Source organism: Schistocerca gregaria, chromosome 1 (genome assembly GCF_023897955.1).
Source record: "Schistocerca gregaria isolate iqSchGreg1 chromosome 1, iqSchGreg1.2, whole genome shotgun sequence".
Taxonomy (NCBI): domain Eukaryota; kingdom Metazoa; phylum Arthropoda; class Insecta; order Orthoptera; family Acrididae; genus Schistocerca; species Schistocerca gregaria.
In genome coordinates this window covers 973,094,310-973,117,631 of record NC_064920.1, presented here as the reverse complement: position 1 = coordinate 973,117,631, position 23,322 = coordinate 973,094,310, and the positions used below count along the sequence as shown (strand labels likewise).

The 23,322-nt window shown below is 41.3% G+C and overlaps 1 protein-coding gene across 1 annotated transcript in view; it reads right to left on the bottom strand.

The window, feature by feature from the left end:
• LOC126276935 (serine protease inhibitor Kazal-type 1-like) overlaps window positions 1–21,253 on the bottom strand; it is a 37,621-nt gene extending 16,368 nt beyond the window's left edge. Inside the window, exon 1 of the mRNA XM_049977316.1 lies at window positions 21,151–21,253. Coding sequence (XP_049833273.1) covers window positions 21,151–21,184 — 34 coding nt within the window. The 5' untranslated portion in view covers window positions 21,185–21,253. The remainder of the gene's footprint in view (window positions 1–21,150) is intronic.
• Window positions 21,254–23,322: the final 2,069 nt, after the last annotated feature.

The following is a 23,322-nucleotide window of genomic DNA, read 5'->3' as shown; positions in this document are numbered from 1 at the left end:
AAGATTTCGGGACTAGATTTTAAACCGTAACACATTTCCAGGGGCAGGTATCGACTCTGACCACAATTTATTGATTATGAACTGTAGATTATAAAACTGAAGAAATTGGGAAAAGGTAAGAATTTAAAGAGATGGGACCTGGGCAGACTGAAAGAACCAGTGCTAGTTGAGACTTTCAAAGGGAACGTCAGGGCACGATTGACAAGGACAGAGGAAAGGATTACACTAGAAGAAAATGGGTAGAGAGGAAATAGTGAAGACAGCACAGGATCAAGTAGATAGAAAGACGAGAGCTACGTCGGTAACACAAGAGATATTGAAGTTAATCGTTGAAAGGAGAAAATATAGAAATGCAACAACTGAAACAGTAGAAAGAGAACACAAAGGTCTAAAAAATGAGATTGACAGAAAGTGCAAAATGGCGAAGCAGGAATGGCTAGAGGACAAACGTAAGGATTTAGAAGCATATATCACTACGGGAAAGACAGATAGCGACTACAGGAAAATTAAAGGGACCTTTGGCGAAAAGAGAACCACTTGCATGAATATCAAGAGCTCTGATGGAAACCCAGTCCTAAGCAAAGAAGGGGAAGCTAAAAGGTGGAAGGGGTATACAGAGTGTCTGTACAAGGGAGATATACTTGAGATCAATATTTTATAAGTCGAAGAGGACGTAGATAAAGATGAGATACGAAATAAGATACTGTGCGAAGAATTAGACAGAGCACTAAAAGATCTAGGTCGAAACTAGACCCCGAAAGTAGACAACATTGCGTAATAACTACCGATAGCCTTGGGAGAGCCAGCCATCTCAACACTCTTCCATCTGGTGAGCAAGATGTACAAAACAGGCAGAATACCCTCAGACGTCAAGAAAAACATGATAATTCCTTTTCCAAAGAAAGCAGGTGCTGACAGGAGTGGAAATCCTTTACAGAAGAGTGAAGAAACTGGTAGAAGCCGACCTCGATGAAGCTCTTTGGATTCCGGAGAAATGCAGGAACACGCGAGTCAATACTGACTCTACCTCTCCTCTAGAAGATAGGTGAAGGAAAGGTAAATCTACATTTATAGCATTCATAGACTCTGAGCAAGAATTTGACAATGTTGTGTGGAATACTCTCTTTGAAATTCTAAGGGTAGCAGGGATAAAATACTGGGAGCGAAAGGCTATTTATAATTTGTACAGAAACCAGATGGCGGTTATAAGAATCGAGGGGCATAAAAGGGAAGCAGTGGTTGAGAAGGGAGTGAGACAGGCTTGTGGCCTATCCCCGATTCAGTACATACATTGAATAAGCAGTAAAGGAAATAAAGGAAAAATTTGGAGTAGGAGTTACAGTCCAGGAAGAAGAAATAAAAAATTAGACTTGGAAGAGCAGCTGAACGGGATGGACAGTGTCTCGAAAGGAGGGCATAAGATGAACATCATAAAAGCAAAAAGAGGATAGTGGATTGCAGTCGAATTTAATCAGGTGGTTCTAAGGAAATTATGTTAGAAAACGAGTCACTGAACGTAGTGAATGAGTTTTGCTGTGTAGGCAGCAAAATAACTGATGATGGCCAAAGAAGAGAGGATATAAAATGTAGACTGGCAATGGCAAGAGAAGCATTCCTGAAGAAGAGAAATTTGTTAACATCGAGTATAGATTTAAGTGACAGGATGTCTTTTCTGAAAGTATTTGTATGGAGTTTAGCCATGTATGGAAGTGAAACACAGAAGATAATCGGTTTGGACAGAACAGATTAGAAGATTTTGAAATGTGGTGCTACATAAGAATGCTGAAGATTAGATATTTAGATCGCGTAACTGATGAGGAGGTAATGAATATAACTGAAAAGAAAAGAAATTTGTAGTACAACCTGACTAGAAGGAGGGATCAGTCGGCAGAACACATTATCAGACACCAAAGGATTGAAAATTTAGTACAGGGGTTATAAATCGTAGAGGGAGACAAAGAGATGAATACAGTAAGAAGATTAAAAAGAACATGGGTCGCAGTAGTTACTCGGAGAACTTCGAGGCTTGTACAGGATGGAGTAGCAAGGAGAGCTGCATCAAACCAGTCTTCGGATTGAAGACCGCAACAGCAGTAACACTATGCAGTTGTGCGAATTTTCTCCTCGTATACACAAACTGGCACCAAGACTGCCACAGTTCGTGGCGGCACACACTGCTGGCTGGAGAACGTACAACAGACAAGCAAAACACAGAAAGTGCAAGACAACACTTTCCGGAATGCTGTACCCACCATATAAATGAAATTATTCGAGTTCTTTGTTGTAACTGCTACACGTAATTGTTGTACTTAATAATATTTCGCGTTACCGATGATACAACCGAACAGAATAACGCTCTAAAAGGCATAAACGTGTCGATTTGTTATCGCTATTTCTCGTTTTTTTTTTCTTTGCGAGGAACTGTAAACATGACAAGTCTCTTTTTTCATCTCCTACACTCTAAGAAGGTGTGGCAAACAATGGAGTTAAATACACCATCTGTTCCACTTACGAAATTCTTGCGTGATATCGTCTGTTATCACCATCTACCTCTCCAGCAGTGCGACTAACAACGTCGTGTGTCAAGATAATATTTGCTTTCACTGCACCGATAACTTTCCACAAACCCTGTTTTGGCTTCGGATGTTAAAATTAAGCAAATATAATGTTTCTTCAGCAGCGGAACTATTTGTCAATTGTTTCTAGAACCGGAGAGGATGTTACCAAATATCTGTGGATACAATGTTACTACACGATGACTTTTTATCACAAGCTTTTCCTGTGCCTAACGGAAATCGAGACGTCTCACAAGCGAAACCACACTGATAACTTCTTTCCGTTGTTTACAGGACGGTCCAAGCAGGTGTGCAAACTGCTGTCTTTAAGCATGCTTGAAAAATTCCGTACAGCTATAAGTGTGTTTTATAATTATCCTTCAAGTTAAGTGTAAGAATCAAACAGTTTAACTACAATGAAATGTTCTTCTTTTTCTGAGCTCATAAGATTTATGGTATCTGTGGCGCTTTGCCAAGAGACAGATGTGGGAGCTACAGATGACCAAGTGTGTAGAAAAAAATAACATTTTTGTGGCGGGTTGGGCGCGGCATGAGCCATTTATGTTCGGGTATTTTCCATACAGCGATTATCGCAGCAGAAGGAGTCCAGAATGACGGCTCGTGGGTGATTGGCTCACGTCTCTACGTGGAAACTTTGTTCTTTTCAATTTTTACATTACTTATACTGGAAATAAACTGAAAAATGAACAAAGTAACCCACTCGTACATATATGCTGTAACCCTTTCTGGAAAAGTATTGATAACAATCTATGTGCAGCCGGCCGGAGTGACCGAGCGGTTCTAGGTGCTACAGACTGGAACCGCGCGACCGCTACGGTAGCAGGTTCGAATCCTGCCTCGGACATGGATGTGTGTGATGTCCTTAGGTTGGTTAGGTTTTAGTAGTTCTAAGTTCTAGAGGACTGATGACCTCAGAAATTAAGTCCCATAGTGCTCAGAGCCATTTGAACCATTTGAACAATCTATGTTTGCCTACAAGAGCACTGGCTCGTTTGAAGCGAGTTTTCAAAAAGCGGTGAATCAGGACCCAGCTGACTAAAGAAATGTCGTCATCATTACGCCGAAATCTGGGAAACTTAACAGCAGCCTTGTACAAAAACTTTGTGGCTCATGTGACGAAGCACAACGCGCAAGAGAACGAATGTTTTCTGTTAATTTACTTGTTGTGAAACAAAAAAATCCACAATTGTAAGACGAGATTTTTCAGGATGACGTAGGATTACACACTGTGCAGTGTTAAAATGGTTCCCCCGCCCTCCCTCCCTGAACGCATTCATTCCGCTAGTGCGGCCCTGCTATGTTTATCTTTATCGTCAGGAAAATAATTTGATCAAAGGAGCTTCGGAACTACTCCGATCACAGCGAGAGAGAACCAGAAATCACATTCCGAGAAGACTGTTAAAATAAATTCATCAGCCAAACTTGCCAATATTTGACAAAATTATGTTTACCCATGGTTTGATGCCAAATTGTAAGATGAAAGCGGACGGTAAACCTTTTCTCTATAGAAACTTTAAAACAAAAATGCAGTTGTAAAAATGTGGCGTTTATAACGCGTGCAAGATGAGAAAATGACTGCCTCTCTCTTTTCTACGATGAATACCATCCCATCACGTGTAAGTCATCAACCGTAATATAATAAAAGTATCCAATTTTACATACGAAGTTGTCGAGTACGCCCTTCCTGTAAATTTACTTCCAATCCCAGATTCTCCATTGCCTTTTCTTTTCACGTCTTTCACGAAAATATTAATAAATACAGTATACTAAACATCATCTCCGTTTATTTGCAGTGTAACTAACGCAAAAATCGAAAATTAGCAACGAAATTTCCGCATAGTTACCGACACCACTTTTTCCGCCGTGCCACCCGTTGTCTGCTAACTACGTTAAATGGCCGACGCCACACTAGACCCTCGCCGAAAATGTCATTTTCTCAAAACACTTGGCCATCTGCAGCTCCCATTTCTATCATTTTAATCTCCAGACAAGTCCTATACGAACCATAAATTTGGACGAAATCGGTGATACCGAGTAAGTGCGGTCCCGTGCCTGCAAGCACAATTACACGCTTCTTTGTTTCAGTCATTAACTTGTATTATTACGTCTAGAAAACTACGATATCCTTGAAACAAATAGTTATTTCGGTCCTGATGGATAGGTTTTTGTTACACCATAGACACTGCCCGAAAGAAAACAGTTTGTATGTATATGTATGCGTTTGTGTGTCTAGATTCCCTATATAATTATGCAGTTTCATAACTGAAAATGTATCTCTAATGAACTATGCACGTGAACAAACTTCTTATGACATAGAAGTATTTTCATAGACAGTAAACAAATTTAAATATTTATCTGTACATACTAGTATCTTGTCCCCGAAACTCATTCGAAACTAAATAATCGTGCTTTCGGAACGTTTGTTTCTGAATTTACCTTAATGTTGGTTGTCAATGTGATTCCGAAGTTACGTAAATTTCAATCCTTTATTTTACTTTCTCAGATCGCAAAGAAATATTTCAGTTTCCAGACACATCGGCTTTGCTGTAATTATTTCTCATGTGGAGTATCATAAGACCGCTCATTATAGAGAGCCAAAGAACGGCTCAAGCACGATGTCTGCGTAGCTGTTTTGTTCGGTAGATGTTTGATCAAGTGCGAAGTTTGTTGTTGTGTGCTACGTCTAACAATACGTATCACACCTGTTACCAGGTGCTTTATAACAGAAACTATTAGTCGCCGGCAATACCTTTAAATGCAGCTGCCAGATAGTCTTGCGTGATTTCCCTACGATCCACCTGTGCGTGGCTACCGTATTGTCAACGACTGAAAATCAGGTTTATTTTACCCTTTCTGTGCTACTGTTCATTGATTTCCTTGGTCAGAAAAGACAATATGCATAGATTAGCTTAAATATTACGACCACATGCTCAATAGCGTGTTAGTCCACGTTTAGAACAATGCACAATAGTGATTCTGCTTGGCACGGATTCGAAACGTTCTTGTTAGGTTTCCGGAGGCATGTTACCCTAGATTTCTACTTCCGGGTCATGCAGTTTCCACAAAACGGGCCGGTGGTTTGCGGGCACGGAGCTGTCGCCCATCAATTTCAGATTAAGCGTCCGGAGTGGCCAAGACATCACAGTGCGTTCACTATCACGCTACTGAACCCGCTGCAGCACTATTCTGGCCTTGTGACACGGACAGTTACCCTGCTGCAAGATCCCGTCGCCATCGGCGGAACATCAAATTTGAAGGAATGCAGGCTAATCGTAATAATATTCATGTAGTCCTCAGCTGCCCTGGTGCTTTGCACAGCAGGTCCCATGGAAGCCTAGAATAACACACCATTAACACAGCGCGCTCCACATAAGCCTCAACTACTTCAGTGGGTCATAATTTCCCTGAAAGCTCGTAGGAAAGGCAAAGTTGTTTTAGTGATCTCACTAGCTCTGGGAGAATCTGAAGAATTTTCCGTTGTTAACAAGCTGATTGTTGTTTCTGGGCATTAGGTCCTTTGTACGGTATATTGACGCGCTTGCTCGGATCCCGTTAATTCGCTGGTAGTCTCGTCGGTCGAGGTTTATGAAGATCGTGAGTGTGTAGTTCAGGCTGCGTGACAATAATCAGCAAATTACTGATTCGTTGGCAGTCTTTAGCTGCATAAACATTCAGTATACAATCGAGAGCGAGTTTTCATTGTGGAAAATGTACTGGAAGACAAACTCATTGGTTACAACACAATGGGCATTCCAGAGAGAATAAATGTTCGCAATGTTCCAACAAAGGCAACAATTTTATTGATTGTAGAGAACCTGGAGACAAATGATGTACTATACAGTGACAGTGGTAAACATAGATCATCATTGACTACAAAGGCATACATAATGTTCTAGGACTGATGACCATAGCTGTTAAGTTCCATAGTGCTCAGAGCCATTTGAACCATTTGAGCCATAATGTTCGAAAACGCTTGGAGAGCTCTCCAAGGAAATCGTTGCATTGATTGACCAGGAGACAGCCATTTCATACGGCACATGTCAGACAGCTGAAAAGAAACCGGCATTGCGAATACACAGAGAGCACATGATGCAAGCATTGCAAGAAACAGATCACGAGAAAAGAATGCGTTACTGTCGATGGTTTCAGAGCTCTTGTAGTTAATGCACAGACATCCTATCCATAGCTTGGTTTAGGAACGAGGCATGATTCCATCGCCGGTCGCTGTGGCCGAGCAATTCTAGGCGCTTCAGTCCGGAACCGCGCTGCTGCTTCGGTCGCAGTGTCGAATCCTGCCTCGGGCATGGATGTGTGTGACGTCCTTAGGTTAGTTAGGTTTAAGTAGTTCTAAGTCTAGGGTACTGATGACCTCGGATTTTAAGCCCCTAGGTGCTTAGAACCATCTGAACCATGGTTCCATCTGTCAGGCTATGTCAACACACAAAAAATCAGATACTTGGCTGGTGTAAGCCCCATATCATCTACGAAACACTACTGCATGGTGAAAAGGTTGGTGGCCGCGCGGGATTAGCGGAGCGGTGAAAGGCGCTGCAGTCGTGGACCGTGCGGCTGGTCCCGGTGGAGGTTCGAGTCCTCCCTCGGGCATGGGTGTGTGTGTTTGTACTTAGGATAATTTAGGTTAAGTAGTATGTAACCTTAGCGACTGATGACCTTAGCAGTTAACTCCCATAAGATTTCATACACATTTGAACATTTTTGAAAAGGTTGGTGTATGGTGCGCAGTGTCAGCTTCCAAAACTTCTGGCCTCATTTTCTTTGATACGACCGTAGACACTACAGTTTATACGAGCAACTTCTGTACATTTGTGGGGTAGCTGGATGACGTCAAATTTCACGAAAAGTTATTTCCAACAAGAGAGAGCAACGTGTCACACGTCCCACGCTTCCATGTCACCTATAAACAGTTTCTTTGGTGACAGAATAATCTCAAAAAAAAATTGTGTCTCCTCCCCCCCCCCCCTTCACCGATCACCTGATTCCTCGGAATTTTTTATTGTTGAGGTATCTTAAGGGCCGTTTGTACAAGAATAGACCATGAACAATTACAGAAACACGAAATCAGCAACACTGACGAGGATACACGACCCTGAACGGTGTGGAATATTCTGAAACGAGTACAGTTGTTCAACGATGCTGGTGGAGTGCACTTCCAACATTTTTTGTGAGAACATTTGCATGTGTATGTATGTATTCTCCCAATTGTGTATTATTATCTCCAAAAACTGCAGATTTGTCCCATTATTTTGTTCGAATTTTATGACTCATTAATGTAGTTCATGTTTAAATGGATCGCAGTCAGCCCCGATAGTTGAGTGGTCACTGTGACGGATTGCCGTCCTACGGACTCGGGTTCGATTCCCGGCTGCGTCAAGGACTTTCTCCGCTCAGGGATTGGGTGCTGTGTTGTCTTCATCATCATTTCGTCCCCATCCGGAGCGCAGGTCGCCTAATGTGGCGTCGAATGTAATAAGACCTGCACCAAGGCGGCCGGACCTACCGCGCAAGGGGCCTCCCGGCCAATGATGCCAAACGCTCATTTACATAGGATCGCAGTGTATAATATTGTCCTGGACCTGCGTAGCTTTTAGAGCAGCTGTTCGACTGGATGTTAAGGTACTTGGATACGGCAGTGTATCTGATATAACAAGAAAAGTGATTCGTCCGACTTAGCGACTCATTTCCAGTGATCAGCGGTCCAATTTTGATGAACAAATGCCGACCACAATCGTAATTGACGGCATCGTTTGGTAAACATGGGAAAACTAAGTGAATCGTTACTGTGGTGTCCTTCGTTCAATAGTGTACGCTGAAGCGTGTACATCGAAACCCTTAGTGCCTGCACCAGTACTGTACTCTGTCAAATCTACCATCGATCGCCGAATATCCTACTTTACGGAACGGGCAAGCCTCTGTCGTAAACATTCTGTGATGAGGTCCGTCGTATACTCGGGGTTTCCCCATCCTGTAACCAATTTCTATAGATCCTTACGACAGTAGCACGCTAACAGCTAGCTAGCTTCAACGTTTCCGAGATGCTCATTCTCAGACGCCATGCCACAGCAGTCTTCCCTTTGTCCAAATCGCTTATGTCAGTGGATTTCCTCACTTACATCTCTTATCGTCGCTAGAATCGAACCACGCGCCCTGTAGAGGGCATTCCACTGACCCCAAACCACCGCCATTTGCGGCTTCAGTAGTGTTAGGCAAGAGTTCATTGGAGGGTAGGGTACACGTCTGTTGTGTTTGCTGATGAAAGCTGGTTCTGTCTCCGTGCCAATGACGACCGTGTGTTGGTTAGGAGAACGTCAGCCCAGGGCCTGCAGTCAACTTGTATGAGTAGACACACTGGATCTACACCTGAAGCTATGGTCTGGGGTGCGACTTCATATGACAGAAGGAACATTCTCGTGCTTATCCCAGGCACCCTGACTGCAAAGTACGTCAGTCCTGTGCTGTCGTTCATGAACAGCATTCCAGGGGTGTTTTCCGATAGGATAACGCTCGCCCACATACCCCTCCTATAACCCAACATGCTCTACAGAGTGTTGACATGTTGGCTTGGCCTGCTCGATCACCAGATCTGCCTCCAATCGAGATCATATGGGGTATGTCGGAAGACAATTCTAGCGCCAATCACAAACAGCATTAACAGGCCCTGCATTGACCGAGGAAGTGCAAAAGGCAAGGAAGTCCATCCCACAAACTGACATCCGGCACCTGTACACCACAACGCATGCACGTTTGCATGCTTGCGTTCAACATTCTGGCTGTTACACAGGTTATTAATGTACCAACATTTCACATTTTCAATGGCCTTCTCTCATGACGTTATCTTGCAATGTTAACCACTTAAACATGTTACCTAGACAAATGTATTCCCGCAATTTAATTACTCTACATTAATTATTTTTAAGTGCCGCGATTTTTTTCCGTTATTGTGTATTGTTGCAGTGTGTGCCGAAGTGCAGTTGCCAGCAGCTATCCAGACTTTTTGGTGTAAACAGTTTTGGGTTGTTTCGGGTCCGTTTTATTATAGCACTTTGGAGGTATAGGTATAAGGGCCTTGGACGGTCTGTAATGTATCCATCATGTGTTATTCTACTAATCACCAGTCAAAACGATCGAGCGGGGATCTTTGTAACCGTACAAACGTTGCGGTGCGATGCTACCTACATGACAAATGTACCCGTCTTGTGGCTCGCTGGGCATCTAATATCCGATGTATTTTAGTTCTCCATTTGATGTTATCCTCCTGAATGGTACCCATCCGAACTTCTACATGCGTTTCCACTATTCTAGTGCGTTTACTTGCACGAAGTATCCACCTGAATACTCTGCTCTGGACGAGTTGCACATTTTGGAGTTTCATCGGCTAACCAGCAGACCGAGCTGCCACACAATATTTTTGAAAAAGTCGCCACCTTGTACAGACGAAATTTTGTCACAACGAACATTTCAATTCTTCTAAAGAAGGGGATGAGATTTTTGGTCATGACGAGTATCTTGCGTATTAAGACCTCAATGTAACGATGGAAAAACCATTGCTTGGCAAAGATAACGCCTAAGTGTTTCACTTTGGGGCTCCAGAAGACTTTTTGGCAAGTGCAGTCGCTTTTTGATTAAATATTGAGTCTGATCTTGTTGATCTTGCACCATTCACTTGTCACGTCAAGTTGATGTTGTAGTCGTTGGATGTGGGCATTTACGTGTCAGTCGCTGGTGATAAACGCCGTATCGTTGACAAACAGGGCGAGCTGGACGCTGTGCGTGATAGGCAGGTCACTGACATAGGCGCTGAACAATAAGGCCGATACGACCGACCCTTGGGGCAGACCCGCGCTAGCCTTCTCACGTCGAGCTGCCGTCAGTTTGAACCACTATTTTTCGATCTTTCAGACAGATGGCCAGTAGTTTAACTTACCAGCCAGGTACAGCCGTGGTGTCGCCCAATTCACTGATTAAGTGCTTCCTACACACTAGTGGTCGTGAATTTTTTTTTTCTCACTTGTCAATATTAATAATGTAGGGAACACCTCGCGCTGCATGTCAGTGTGAGAACAGGGCAGGGGGGAGAGGCGAGGGCAGGAGATGGTAGTAAACGATGGGTATTGATAGAGCTTACCATTTATATGTTTTCAATATACGTATTATAAGGTCACAAAAGAATTATTTTTAAGGGAAAAAGAAAATAATATAATATAGGAACCACATACATTTTTCTAGGCTTCTTTGGTGACCAAAACCCATAGCAATAATTCAGGTATACATGCCGACGTCGGAAGCTGAAGATGAAGAGATAGAGAAAGCATATGAGGATACTGAAACACAGTAGTAATGGGGGATGAGTATCTAATAGTCATAGGCGATTGGAATGCAGTTGTAGGGGAAGGAATAGAAGAAAAGGTCACAGGAGAATATGGGATCTGGACAAGGAATGAGAGAGGAGAAAGACTAATTGAGTTCTGTAATAAATTTCAGCTCGTAAATGCGAATACTCTGTTCGAGAATCACAAGAGGAGGAAATATACAGGGAAAAGGTCAGGTGAGACGGGAAGATTTCAGTTAGATTAGATCACGGTCAGACAGAGGTTCAAAAATCAGATACTGAATTTTAAGGCGTACCCAGGAGTAGATATAGACGCAGATCACAATGTAGTAGTGATGAAGAGCAGGCTGAAGTTCAAGAGATTAGTCAGGAAGAATCAGTACGCAAAAAAGTGATATACAGAAGTACTAACGGATGACAAGCTTGAAGTTCTCTAAGGCTATAGATACAGAAATTTGCAGGAGTGGAATTAAAATTCAAGGTGAAAGGATATCAATGGTACGATTCGATGATGACATTGCTGTCCTGAGTGAAAGTGAAGACGAATTACACGATACGCTAAATGGAATGAACTATCCAATGAATACAGAATACAGATTGACAGTAAATCGAAGAAAGACGAAAGTTATGAGAAGGAGCAGAAATGAGAATAGCGAGAAACTTAACATTAAATTCAAATGGCCCTGAGTGCTATGGGACTGAACATCTTCGGCATCAGTACTCTAAAACTTAGAACTACTTAAACCTAACTAGCTTAGGGACATCACACACATCCATGCCCGAGGCAGGACTGGAACCTGCGACCGTAGCAGTCACGCTGTTCCAGACTGAAGCGCCTACAACCACTCGGCCACCTCGGCCGGCTAACATCAGGATTGATGGTCACGAAGTAAAAGTATTTCAGTAATTCTACTACCTAGGCAGCAAACTAACCGTTAACGGACGTAGCAAGGATATCAGAAACAGACTAGCACTGACAGAAAGAGCATTCATGGCCAATAGAAATCTATTAGTATCAAACATAGGCCTTAATTTGAGGAAGACATTGAGAATGTACGTCTGGAGTACAGCATTGCATGGTAGTGAAACATGGACTGTGGGAAAACCGGAACAGAAGAGAATCGAAGCTTTTGAGAAGGCGAATGTTGACAATTAGGTGGACTGATAAGGTAAGGAATGAGGAGGGTCTGTGCAGAATCGGAGAGGGAAGGAGTGTGTTGAAAACACTGACTAAGATAAGGAACAGGATGATAGGACATGTGTTAAGACATCAGGAAATAACTTCCATGGTACTAGGGAGGGCTGTAGAGAGAAAAAACTGTAGAGGAAGACAGAGGTTGGAATACAACTAGCAGCCGGCCGCTGTGGCCGAGCGGTTCTAGGCGCTTCAGACCGGAACCGCGCTGCTGCTGCGGTCGGGGGTTCGAATCCTGCCTCGGGCGTGGATGTGTGTGATGTCCTTAGGTTGGTTAGGTTTAATTAGTTCTAAGTTCTAGGCGACTGATGACCTCAGAAGTTAAGTCGCATAGTGCTCAGTGCCATTTGAACCATTTTTAATCATTTACTAGCCAGTAGTAAATTTTAAAAGATGAGTCAGTTTCTTGCAAATTTGTCAACATTGTGTCTCACTACATCTACATCTACATTTACATGATTACTATGCAATTCACATTTAAGTGCTTGGCAGAGGGTTCATCGAACCACAATCATACTATCTCTCTACCATTCCACTCCCGAACAGCGCGCGGGAGAAAGGAACACCTAAACCTTTCTGTCGAGCTCTGATTTCTCTTATTTTATTTTGATGATCATTCCTACCTATGTAGGTTGGGCTCAACAAAATATTTTCGCATTCGGAAGAGAAAGTTAGTGACTGAAATTTCGTAAATAGATCCCGCCGCGACGAAGAACGTCTTTGCTTTAATTACTTCCATCCCAACTCGTGTATCATATCTGCCACACTCTCTCCCCTATTACGTGATAATACAACACGAGCTGCCCTTTCTGGCACCCTTTCGATATCCTCCGACAATCCTACCTGGTAAGGATCCCACATCGCGCAGCAGTATTCTGACAGAGGACGAACGAGTGTAGTGTAAGCTGTATCTTTAGTGGACTTGTTGCATCTTATAAGTGTCCTGCCAATGAAACGCAACCTTTGGCTCGCCTTCCCCACAATATTATCTATGTGGTCTTTCCAACTGTAGTTGTTCGTAATTTTAACACCCAGGTACTTAGTTGAATTGACAGCCTTGAGAATTGTACTATTTATTGAGTAATCGAATTCCAACGGATTTCTTTTGGAACTTATGTGGATCACCTCACACTTTTCGTTATTTAGCGTCAACTGCCACCTGCCACACCATACAGCAATCTCTTCTAAACCCTTTTCCAACTGACACTGGTCTTCGGATGACCTTACTAGACGGTAAATTACAGCATCATCTGCGAACAACCTAAGAGAACTGCCCATTTTGTCACCCAGGTCATTTATATAGATCAGTAGCAGCAGAGGTCCCAGAACGCTTCCCTGGGGAACACTTCAATTTTACTCGCTGTAGTAAAAGTGAATAATTTCATTATTCAAAAGACAGTGAGAAGTAACCTGTTAGTGAATTCCAATTAACTTTCATTCTAAATATAATAGTATTTAGCTAAGAGATCAGTTCATAATTTTGCAGTGAACTACATTTACGATTTTATGTCAGCTAGGAAAATGTGTGAAAAGCAGTAGTGTGTAATGTTATCTGTTATATTTATGGAAATAGTCTGTTCTGCTCTGTCAGCTTCCAATCTTAACCGTGAACATTTGCAGGTGTCAGAGTTCATTGCCCTCGCGTGTGGCAAAATATAGGTTGTGTTTGTCCGTCGAAGTTACTCATACCTATTTTCTTAAACAAGAATGTTAATCATTCTCTTGCCTAATTAGGCTGGTGACCGTTTTTTTTGTTCTTTAAACACTGTAGATAGGCAAAAATAGTGTTTGTTTCTCTTCGAATATTTACGTAATTCTGACTTTCATTTCCGATAAGCCACCTCCGTTAGGTACAACACGGTCAACATAACAAAATTCCTCTCAGAGAGTAACACTGCTCTGTTGCGTTATACCAAAATTGCTTTAATAAGATAGTTTTAATTCACGACCTGCCTACGGCTTTAAGGTTATAGTACAGCAGTAGCAGTCGGAAGTGTTATATGTGGCTTTTCCGTGACAGGCCTATTTGTTCTGTAGGGGCATAGTACGTAATAAGCCAAACTTGGTATTTGATTATATAAGCTCTGCAAATCCAGTTGCAGTGTTAGAATAGCAGCGAGTTGCGCACGTTTGTGAGGATTGAGCACTGGAAGACAAACGGTAAGTACTGCCCCTCTCAGTTCTGTTAACTCTGCACTGGCTGCGCTACTTACCATTCTACCCATGAGGTAAGCGGTAAGGTTTACTTAATGCAGACCAAATTCACCAGAGTCAATTGAAATTAAGCATATCTTAAAATGTCATGTTTCAGTACTTATTTTTGTTCGTCACTGAGCAAGAAAATACGCTGTTAAGACGCAGTTAACAATAGATGACTCTTTTGGATTCGGCAGCTGGTTGCTAGGCCAATATTATTAAATTACGGCTGAGAAACGTGGGCCGCACGAACGCTTGTTTCGGGCCACATGTGACCCGCAATTTGCCGACCACTGCTCTGCACCTTGTCATCAGCTTATCCGACGTCCAAAAAAATCTGCAGCAATTGAATTGGAGGTGTAAAAGTGCGGCGTGATGTGCACGATGAGTCTCAGGAGCTGGGATTGGGCGGAAATCTTCTGAAACCGGGAGTATTCGGGGCGGGGGGTCTCATATTCAGTCAGGTGTTCCGTTTTTTCTGGCCTGGACTATTGTTTCGGATGTCTTCCTCAATTCGCTCAGTAAGCTTCTTGGTCGGTAGTTAGTCGCCAGAATCAACTCTTTTCCCTTCAAAGTGTTAGTCAGTCACTGGATTGTACTTAGATTGCGATTCGTGGTATTCCTGGTTCTCACAAACCCTAGAAGCCGTTATGGTTTAAGATGGTGTGTGTATTCACGCACTCTCAAAGGTAATTGAGCGGTTGCGGTATTTGTGTGATTTTGGACGCCCGCTCTCAGATAGTTGAGTGTTGGGCGATTTATGTTGGTGTATATTTTGAATACGCCCTACAGGGTTAGTGGCATAATAGTTGTGATTTTGTGTACCATAGAGTTAAGTCTCAACTGGTGTTTTATAAAGCCAGAAACCAAGATCTGCACGAACTATGTAAGAGAGGACACAGTTATTGCTGCCTGTAAATTTTGTGACCCTAATCTTTGAAAATAGATTTCGTACCCTAGGAGAACCAATTAATATTATTCGACGATATTCAGTTCGATTGCTTCGTAGGGTGACGAGTGGCAAATTTAACTGTGGGACTGCAATAGGGAACTCGATTGCCAACACCTGACGTGAATGAGCCTTGACGGCTCTTGGGCTGGGTTGATCTGGTGGAAGAGACCTAACGGCGAGGTCCTCGGTCTCATCGGATTAGGGAAGGATAGGGAAGGAAGTCGGCCGTGACCTTTCAAAGGAACCATCCCGGCATTTGCCTGAAACGGTTTAGGGATATCATGGAAAACCTAAATCAGGTTTGCCGGACGCGGGACTGAACCGTCGTCCTCCCGAATGCGAGACCAGTGTGCCAACCAGTGCGCCACCTCGCTCACTCTTGATTGCTGTATTAAATTTAGTACAAAAGAGAGGGTGGCATATAGGATTTTTTGTGTTTTTGTTTTTTCTGTCCTATCCCGATTTGTCAAGGGCTTAGATTTTTTGAACGTCACTCGTTCACATGAAAGTTGGAAATGAGATACTAATCTGATTCCAATAAGCAAAAGTCGGACTTTCTTCTGAGTTCGGAGTCTAATTTTACAATGGAAAGGATTGAATCCCCGCTGAAAGATACGCAAGTGGCGTAAATAATAGCGAGTTACATTGATGGAAAGTAGTTAGAAGTCACTGTTGCAAAGATAAGTAAGTTATACCAGGCTTCAAAGAGCTAGACTCAACGAATTAATGTCTTATTGAGATTTCATTACGATTTAAAATCACTAATTCGAGAAAAAGGATTTAACTGCATTTCATTTAAGAAAAGGTAAAGGTATTATCTTCTTTATTCAGTTAACGGTTATTTCTAGGATTTAAAGAGAAAGAAATAAGGAAAGGAATAATAAGAAATCACATTTACAGGTCGTAAGAGAGTTAAGAGTATCGCAGACATTGCTATCGCGATATCGTTGATTCGCAATGACATTTGAACTTTGATTACTACATTCGGAACTATCGTAATAAGAAACTTTTTATGAAATTTAACTTAACAAGGGTGTACGAAATTGAGATTTACCGTAAGTAAGCGAAACGCTGGTGACGGTAAATATTTGTTACGCAGTTTTAGGTGATTTTGTTTTATAGTAGTCAGTGAAAGATTTTCGCGTAGTAAACTACAATGGTCATTAGCGTGAATAACGTAAATAATGAGCGATAGTTATAGAGTTATAGTTATTTCGGGTTTCAAAGTTGTTTGCTCTTGTTAAGAGGTTTTAATCATTTAAATTATGAATAATAATGCCATAGTCGGCGCAAGTTAATAGTATTTACTGAGCGTTGTTGAACTGTTGTCGGTAGCAACCTATGTTGAACGAGCATATTTATGTTTCAGATAACGTGCAGCCCGCATATGATTTAATCAAATCCTAATTACTATAAAAAGAAATACTATACTGAAGTGTGTTGACCATTCACTAGTTCAAAGTATTGCAATATTATTGGTGAGTGTGATATTGACAGAAAGTGTGCAATGTAATAGAGGCATGTAACCTGTGAACTTATGTTTTAGTGGTGTGTGTAGTATGTGCACAGTTCCTATTACATACATTCATACAGTTGAACACTTTAGAGTAAACTTTATCGATATATATTAGTAATGGGACGAGGCGTGCCTAGTCTTGAAGACAAGGCTATTGTCAGTATTCAGATTAGAGTTACGTCTCGCCACGCCACTCTACATACATCAGAGTGTCATAGCACAGTATAATTTCTTATTAGCCATTCATAGGAGACGCAGACTAAACACAGTACTCTTACGGGGACTCCACCACAAAATGTCACTGTACAGCACCTCGCGAATACCCAAGTAAGTAAGTTCAAATTGATGAGTAGATCTCTAAATTTAATGACGTAATAATGAATTATCATGAAAGACACAGTATTTGCTTCCAAGACCATATTTAAAATTACTTGAAATATGGATAAAACTATATCAGAAACCCACGTACTACTCATTTACCAAGCTGAGTCACATAATTAAAAAATCTCAGAGAAATCCAGAATAACAGTGTCACCAAAATTACTTTGGAAAAAAGCAAATTTCTGCCATTAGGGAAGTATGGAAAGTTGCCATCAAGAGCTGTTTTCTGTTAGGTTGAGTGAGGATTTAGTTGAGGTTCGTCGCTACTTTGTTGTAGTGCAGGGATTACTCGCAGCTAGAGACAACTATTTCATCAGAATAGGATTCGTCCTTACGTAAATATGCTAAACACACGATGTCACTGATTTTGTAAGGTGTATTTCTGCGTTGTTTGGCCGGATAGGTGAATACAACATGCGGCAACGCAATAATCCCTCGTATTATTTGGTTTGACTGCTGTATATGGTGCTGCTCGTACTGTGTGTGTTAGAGACGCACAAGGGTTTATACTGACTAGTATTACCATGGTATGAGTGTACCAACACTACACTTTGCAAGAGATGGTATGGTGACGCTAACCCAGAGTTAAAGTCTGTTGTTTCGATCTTCTCGATATATTTGTGTGCAACTGACTCATAACTACATTTTAGGATTTTTCTCTTTCTTTCCTCGATTCAATAAAACTATTGTTTAAGAGCAAATATGGTAGTCTTTTGTCTCACATACTTCACTTGTCTTTGCCTTTTTTACCATTTCCTCCACTTAGCCTCGATCTGCTACGACGCATGTTCAGAGCAAATTTCTTAAGTGAAACGTTCATTCACTTTTGTCCAAGCATTGTATCATATTATTTTATTTTATATCGTTAATAACCTTGGTATGTTGTTCATAAGTTTTACAGTGGAAGTGCGGGAAAGTTTCATGATATGATTTTAAATAACCAGCTTGGGCATATCTCACCGAAATAACTGTGAATTGCAGCGGTTACTTAAAACCTGTGTGTCATTAAATTCTCGAAATCTGATTCCTCAGTGAGCATAAAATTGCTGCACTTAAGAGATTCCAAACTTCTACAGTCATTAAGTAAGAACCGAAGCCAGTTTAAAGAGTGATATCTTGTGTATTATAGGAATTCCATGTTACTAATTAACTAACCATTGGTGGAACTTTTCGTCTGCTCAGCTCACCCCCTAAAAAAGGAGAGTTAAACTCTAAACTGTGTACAACTTGAAATGTTTATGAGTGCTATTACGAAAAACTATTTAAGCTGTATTTTTGCGTCTCCAATACCCTTTACAATTCTGAAGGTAGCAGGGTTAAAATACAGGGTGTTCAAGGTTATCTACGACTTGTACAGAAACCAAACTGCAGTTAAAAGAGTCCAAGAACATAAAAGGAAAATAGTTGCTGAAAAGGGGTGACACATGTTTTTCCTGATGTTATTCAGTCTACACATTAAGCAAGCTGTGAAGGAGGCCAAGAAGAAATTTTGGGAGGGTATTAAAGTTCCTAAAGAAGAAATAAGAACTTTGAGGTTTACTAATGACGCTTTAATTCTGAGACTGTAAAGGACTTGTACACTCACCTGAAAGCGACCGTGTGTTTATCAGTGCCCGCTGTTGAACTCAGTGGACGTCTTCTTGAAAAGAGTGTATTAGAGGACCATCAACTGATGATAGCTGAAGTACAGAGGATATAAAACACGGACTATCAACAGAAAAAAAACAGTTCTCGAAAAGACAAATTTCTCAACGTCGTGTTCAGACAAGATGATAAATGAAGCTTTGAAAATGTCGTGCTACAGAAGAATGGTGAGGAATAGATGGATAGATGGATAGATCTAATAACTAATGAGAAGATACTGAACCGAAGTGGAGGAAAAAGAAATTTATGGCACTGCCTTACTAAAAGAACATGTCGGTTGACAGGAGACACCTTGACACATAAAACAATCGGTAGTTTAGTAACGTAGGGAAGTGTGAGTGGATGTAGATTGTGGAAGCTATGCAGAGATGACAAGACTTACGCAGGATACATTAGCGTGGAGAGATGAATCAAACTAGTCTTTGGATTGAAGACCAAAAAATACAACTCTACAAGAAAGGAACATGTGCATGTTGACAACAAAAGTAATTGTGACTAGCTATTTGACACGCTAATTAACATACTACTCACCTTGATCAACGAGTACTCCCTCCCCCGCCCTCCTCATGACGAAGACACAAATGTTTTGAACAAGAAAAGTAACGTACAAAAATTCTTGTAATGGCAATTTTAACATTTAAGGCAACAGACAGTACAGTAACTATCAGCAGAGACAAAATAAAAGGTACATTCGAATATTTATATAAATGTTCGAATCGCTGAATTCATTAATGAAAAATCCAAATAGTTAATGAGTAAATTGATGACAACAGAAGAAGCGTACAAATTTATTGGAGGTACAAAGGAAGGAAGAGCAACTAGGGACAATGGTGTTTCAACAGAAATTATAATGGATGAAGTTAATGTAATTCAAGATAATCTTCTGAAATTTCTAACATTAACACCTGCGAAGGAAAACGATTCACTGAACGGTAACAATGTCGTTCCATTTCACAGGAAAGGAGACAAACGAGACATAAAAAATTACAAATCTGAAACTTCCTGGTAGATTAAAACTGTGTGCCGGACCGAGACTCGAACTCGGGTCCCATTGCCTTTCGCGGGCAAGTTCTCTTCCTCCTGAGCTACCCAAGCACGACTCACGTCCCGTTCTCACAGCTTTAATTCCGCCAGTACCAGGTAGGGGGCGAGGTACTGGCCGAATTAAAGCTGTGAGGACGGGACGTGAGTCGTGCTTGGGTAGCCGAGCTAGTAGAGCACTTGCCCGTGAAAGGTAATGTTTCCCGAGTTCGACTCTCGGTCCGGCACGCAGTTTTAATCTGCCAGGAAGTTTCATATCAGCACACACTCCGCTGCAGAGTGAAAATCTCATTCTGGAATTACAAATTTACCAGTCTCCGCTCCGTGACATATAAAATATTGACCAACCTTATGACCAAACTCGTAGAAAAATCATATTACTACATGGGTAAATAGCGCAGGCGTCTATTTGAAAGTTGTGAATTAAATTTTAAAAGAATCAGTGAGTATGCATTTCCCCTTTGTCTGGGGCTTACGGTTTTTAAGTAAGCTTATGACTCAGTTTTATCAGCTCTTAATGAATATTTCACTGATACTACCTTCGTTAGTCTAAATTAAAGCTGCATATTTCGTTAGAGGTCTTCAGATTAGTGGGAAATTCAAGGACATTCGCTATAACTAAAATTATTCTCTGCAGTGGTAGAGGGAGTTTACGCATCCCTAAGCTCTGAGTAAGAAGGAGGAATACAAAACATATTAATGGATCGTACTTTGATCGCCTTCGTTTGATGACGACGTTGTTCTGTTTACCTCTGGAGCATATAAATTTTGAAAAGATTGTACGAATTTAATGATCTAGTTTGAAAGTCTATCCGAATAACAATTATAAGACTAAAATAATAAAGAATAAACAATTCACCGAAAACATAACTATGCAAATTAAAAAAATAAGTCGCAGAAGTAGAATAGTCGATGAGTTTACACATTTAAGGCTGAAAAATATAATAAGTAGGTGGACAAAAAAAAGAAAAAAAAAAGAAATAGAGAGAAGAAATAGGCTGGAGTGTTCCCAGTGGCGAAACGACAAAAAATTCTCTGAGAGTAAACTGTTATGAAGGTATTGTCGTATGAAATCCGTCTTTACACAATGAGACTACTTATGTTGTCGAAAAACCTGTACATATGTCTTTTAGTAGACTATTGAAAAAATAAATTAAGAGCATGTTCACTGTTAAGTAGTAGAGAGCCTAATGAACGAGTGAATAGGAGAGAATATATGATGTGATTTCGCTCGTGCCGCTTACTTGTTACACATTACTAATCCCCCGTTGAGGCAGAGGTTTACTTTACTGTCACACGTACCGAAGAGAAGCAGAAAGGTGACACACAGCTTCATGGCGGCGGCAAGGACTGACGGCGATGTCTGCAGCCGCGGGCAAGCTAAGCTAGTCTTATTGACAGGCCTTCCTAAGTTGTTTTCGTCAACAACGCCCTTCAGCGTGATAGGTTACACGCTTTCCCGAAATGTAGAAATAATTCGACTATTGACATTCAGAACCGTTTTCGGTGCAGCCGAGATGGGGTCATTAAATGTACGTTACCAGGTCGGGAGGTTATCTGTTTACGGCAGCTTTAGCCCATCTCATACCAATCTAGGAAGGCAAAGGGACATTAATGGCGGCAAATTACTACAAATTCACCTCTCGTTATAGGTACAACATGAAACATATCTGGTCACATCGCAATATTTATTTTAGTTTGTAGTTATCTCATTTCTATCTGCGTTCATATTCAGTGTCTGATTCAATAATACCATGAGTTTGAAAAAGATTCATGGTATTTCGTATGTCCATGTATTGTACTTGAATGAAGTTAGAAACTTATTTTGACTTACACGTAGGACTACAAACTTATTTTCGTAGTAATCACTCAGCCACCCAGTTTTACAAGGGTGTAAGTTTTACAAGCGTGTACTTACAACGTAGCTGAATCTACATGTACATCTACATCATACTCCGCAAGCTACGGAGGGTATTTCTGGTAGCACTAACTGATCCTACCGTATGTGTTCCACTGACGAATGGCGCATGGAAAAAATGACTGTCGAGAAGCGTGCGTGTAGGCTCCAATTTCTGGAATTTTGTTGTGATGGTCATTTCACGAAATGTATGTGGGAAGAAGTAATACGTTCTCACAGAGTACTCTTTCGAAATTTTAATAATAAACCTCTCCGTAACCTCTCTTGTAACGTCTGCGGTGGACTTTGTTGAGCATCTGGGTAACGCTTTCGGGCCGACTAAACGATCCCTTGACGGAACGCCCAGCTTTTCGTTGGACCTTCTCTAATTCTTCTGTCAGTACCATCTGGTAAAGATCCCAGACTGATGAAAGCTACTCAAGAATCGGTTGAACAAACGCACTGTAAACCAGTTCCTTCGTGGATGAGTTACGTTTTTTTGAGGTTCTTACGAATCTGTATCGCATCTGTTTTTCATTCTATTTCTTTTATGCGGTCGTTCCAGGTCGCTCTGAATAGTTACTCCTAGATATTTTACGATAGACCCAGCATTTTGTTATCAAAAAAGTAGTTGTGTAGTAGTGTATTTCGTTTCCTATGTATGCCCAACATTTTACATTTATTTACGTCCAGGGTCAACTGCCATTCACCAATCGTCTGCAGGTAATTCTGCAAATCGAAGCAGTCTTCTGGCAGTGTTTCTTTCTTATAGACAACCGCATCTTCCGCGAACAGTCTTAAAGAGTTTCCGACGCTTTCTACTGTATTATATATATACACTGTAAACAGTAACGGTCCTATCACACTTCCTTGAGGTAATCCAGAAATTACCTTTACATCTGCCGATTTTGTTCCGTTAAGAGCAACGTGTTGTCGAGAATCCATATTGATTTTTGTAGAGGAGATTTTCGTCCTCCAAAATCGTCATAGTTCTTGAGTATAAAATTTGTTCCATGATTCTACAACAGACTGACGTCAACGATATAGGTCTACAATTAAGTGCATTTGCCCTACCGCCCTTCTCGAAAACGGGAACGACCTGTACTTTTTCCAGTCACTAGGTACCCTTCGTTGCTGCATCGATCTATGATAAATTGCTGCAAGATCTTTTCCATAATCTTTGGAGAATCTTATGGGCCTCTCGTATCTGGTTCTGGTGCCTTCATACTGTTAAGCGATTGTAGTTGCTTTTCTGTTACGCGGTCGGTTATCTCAGAATCTGCCATTTCGACGTTCGTAAGATGATTGAAAGGAGGAACCGTGTTACGATCTACTGTGGTGAAATATTAATGTACTTTCTACGGTTGCTTTTATGATCAAAGTTTTCGTTTACCTTTCACAAATGTTTAATGTTCCCTCCACCAGACAATCATCTACACGACAGCCAAACTCGGCCGATGCCCATTGAAAACGCGTCTGGAGTTACTACATTCGCAGCCGCTGCTGTACAGCTTCGCTGTTTACCCGAAGTGACTGTAAGAGACGGAGACTTTCAAAAGCCCTCCATCTTTTAAAAA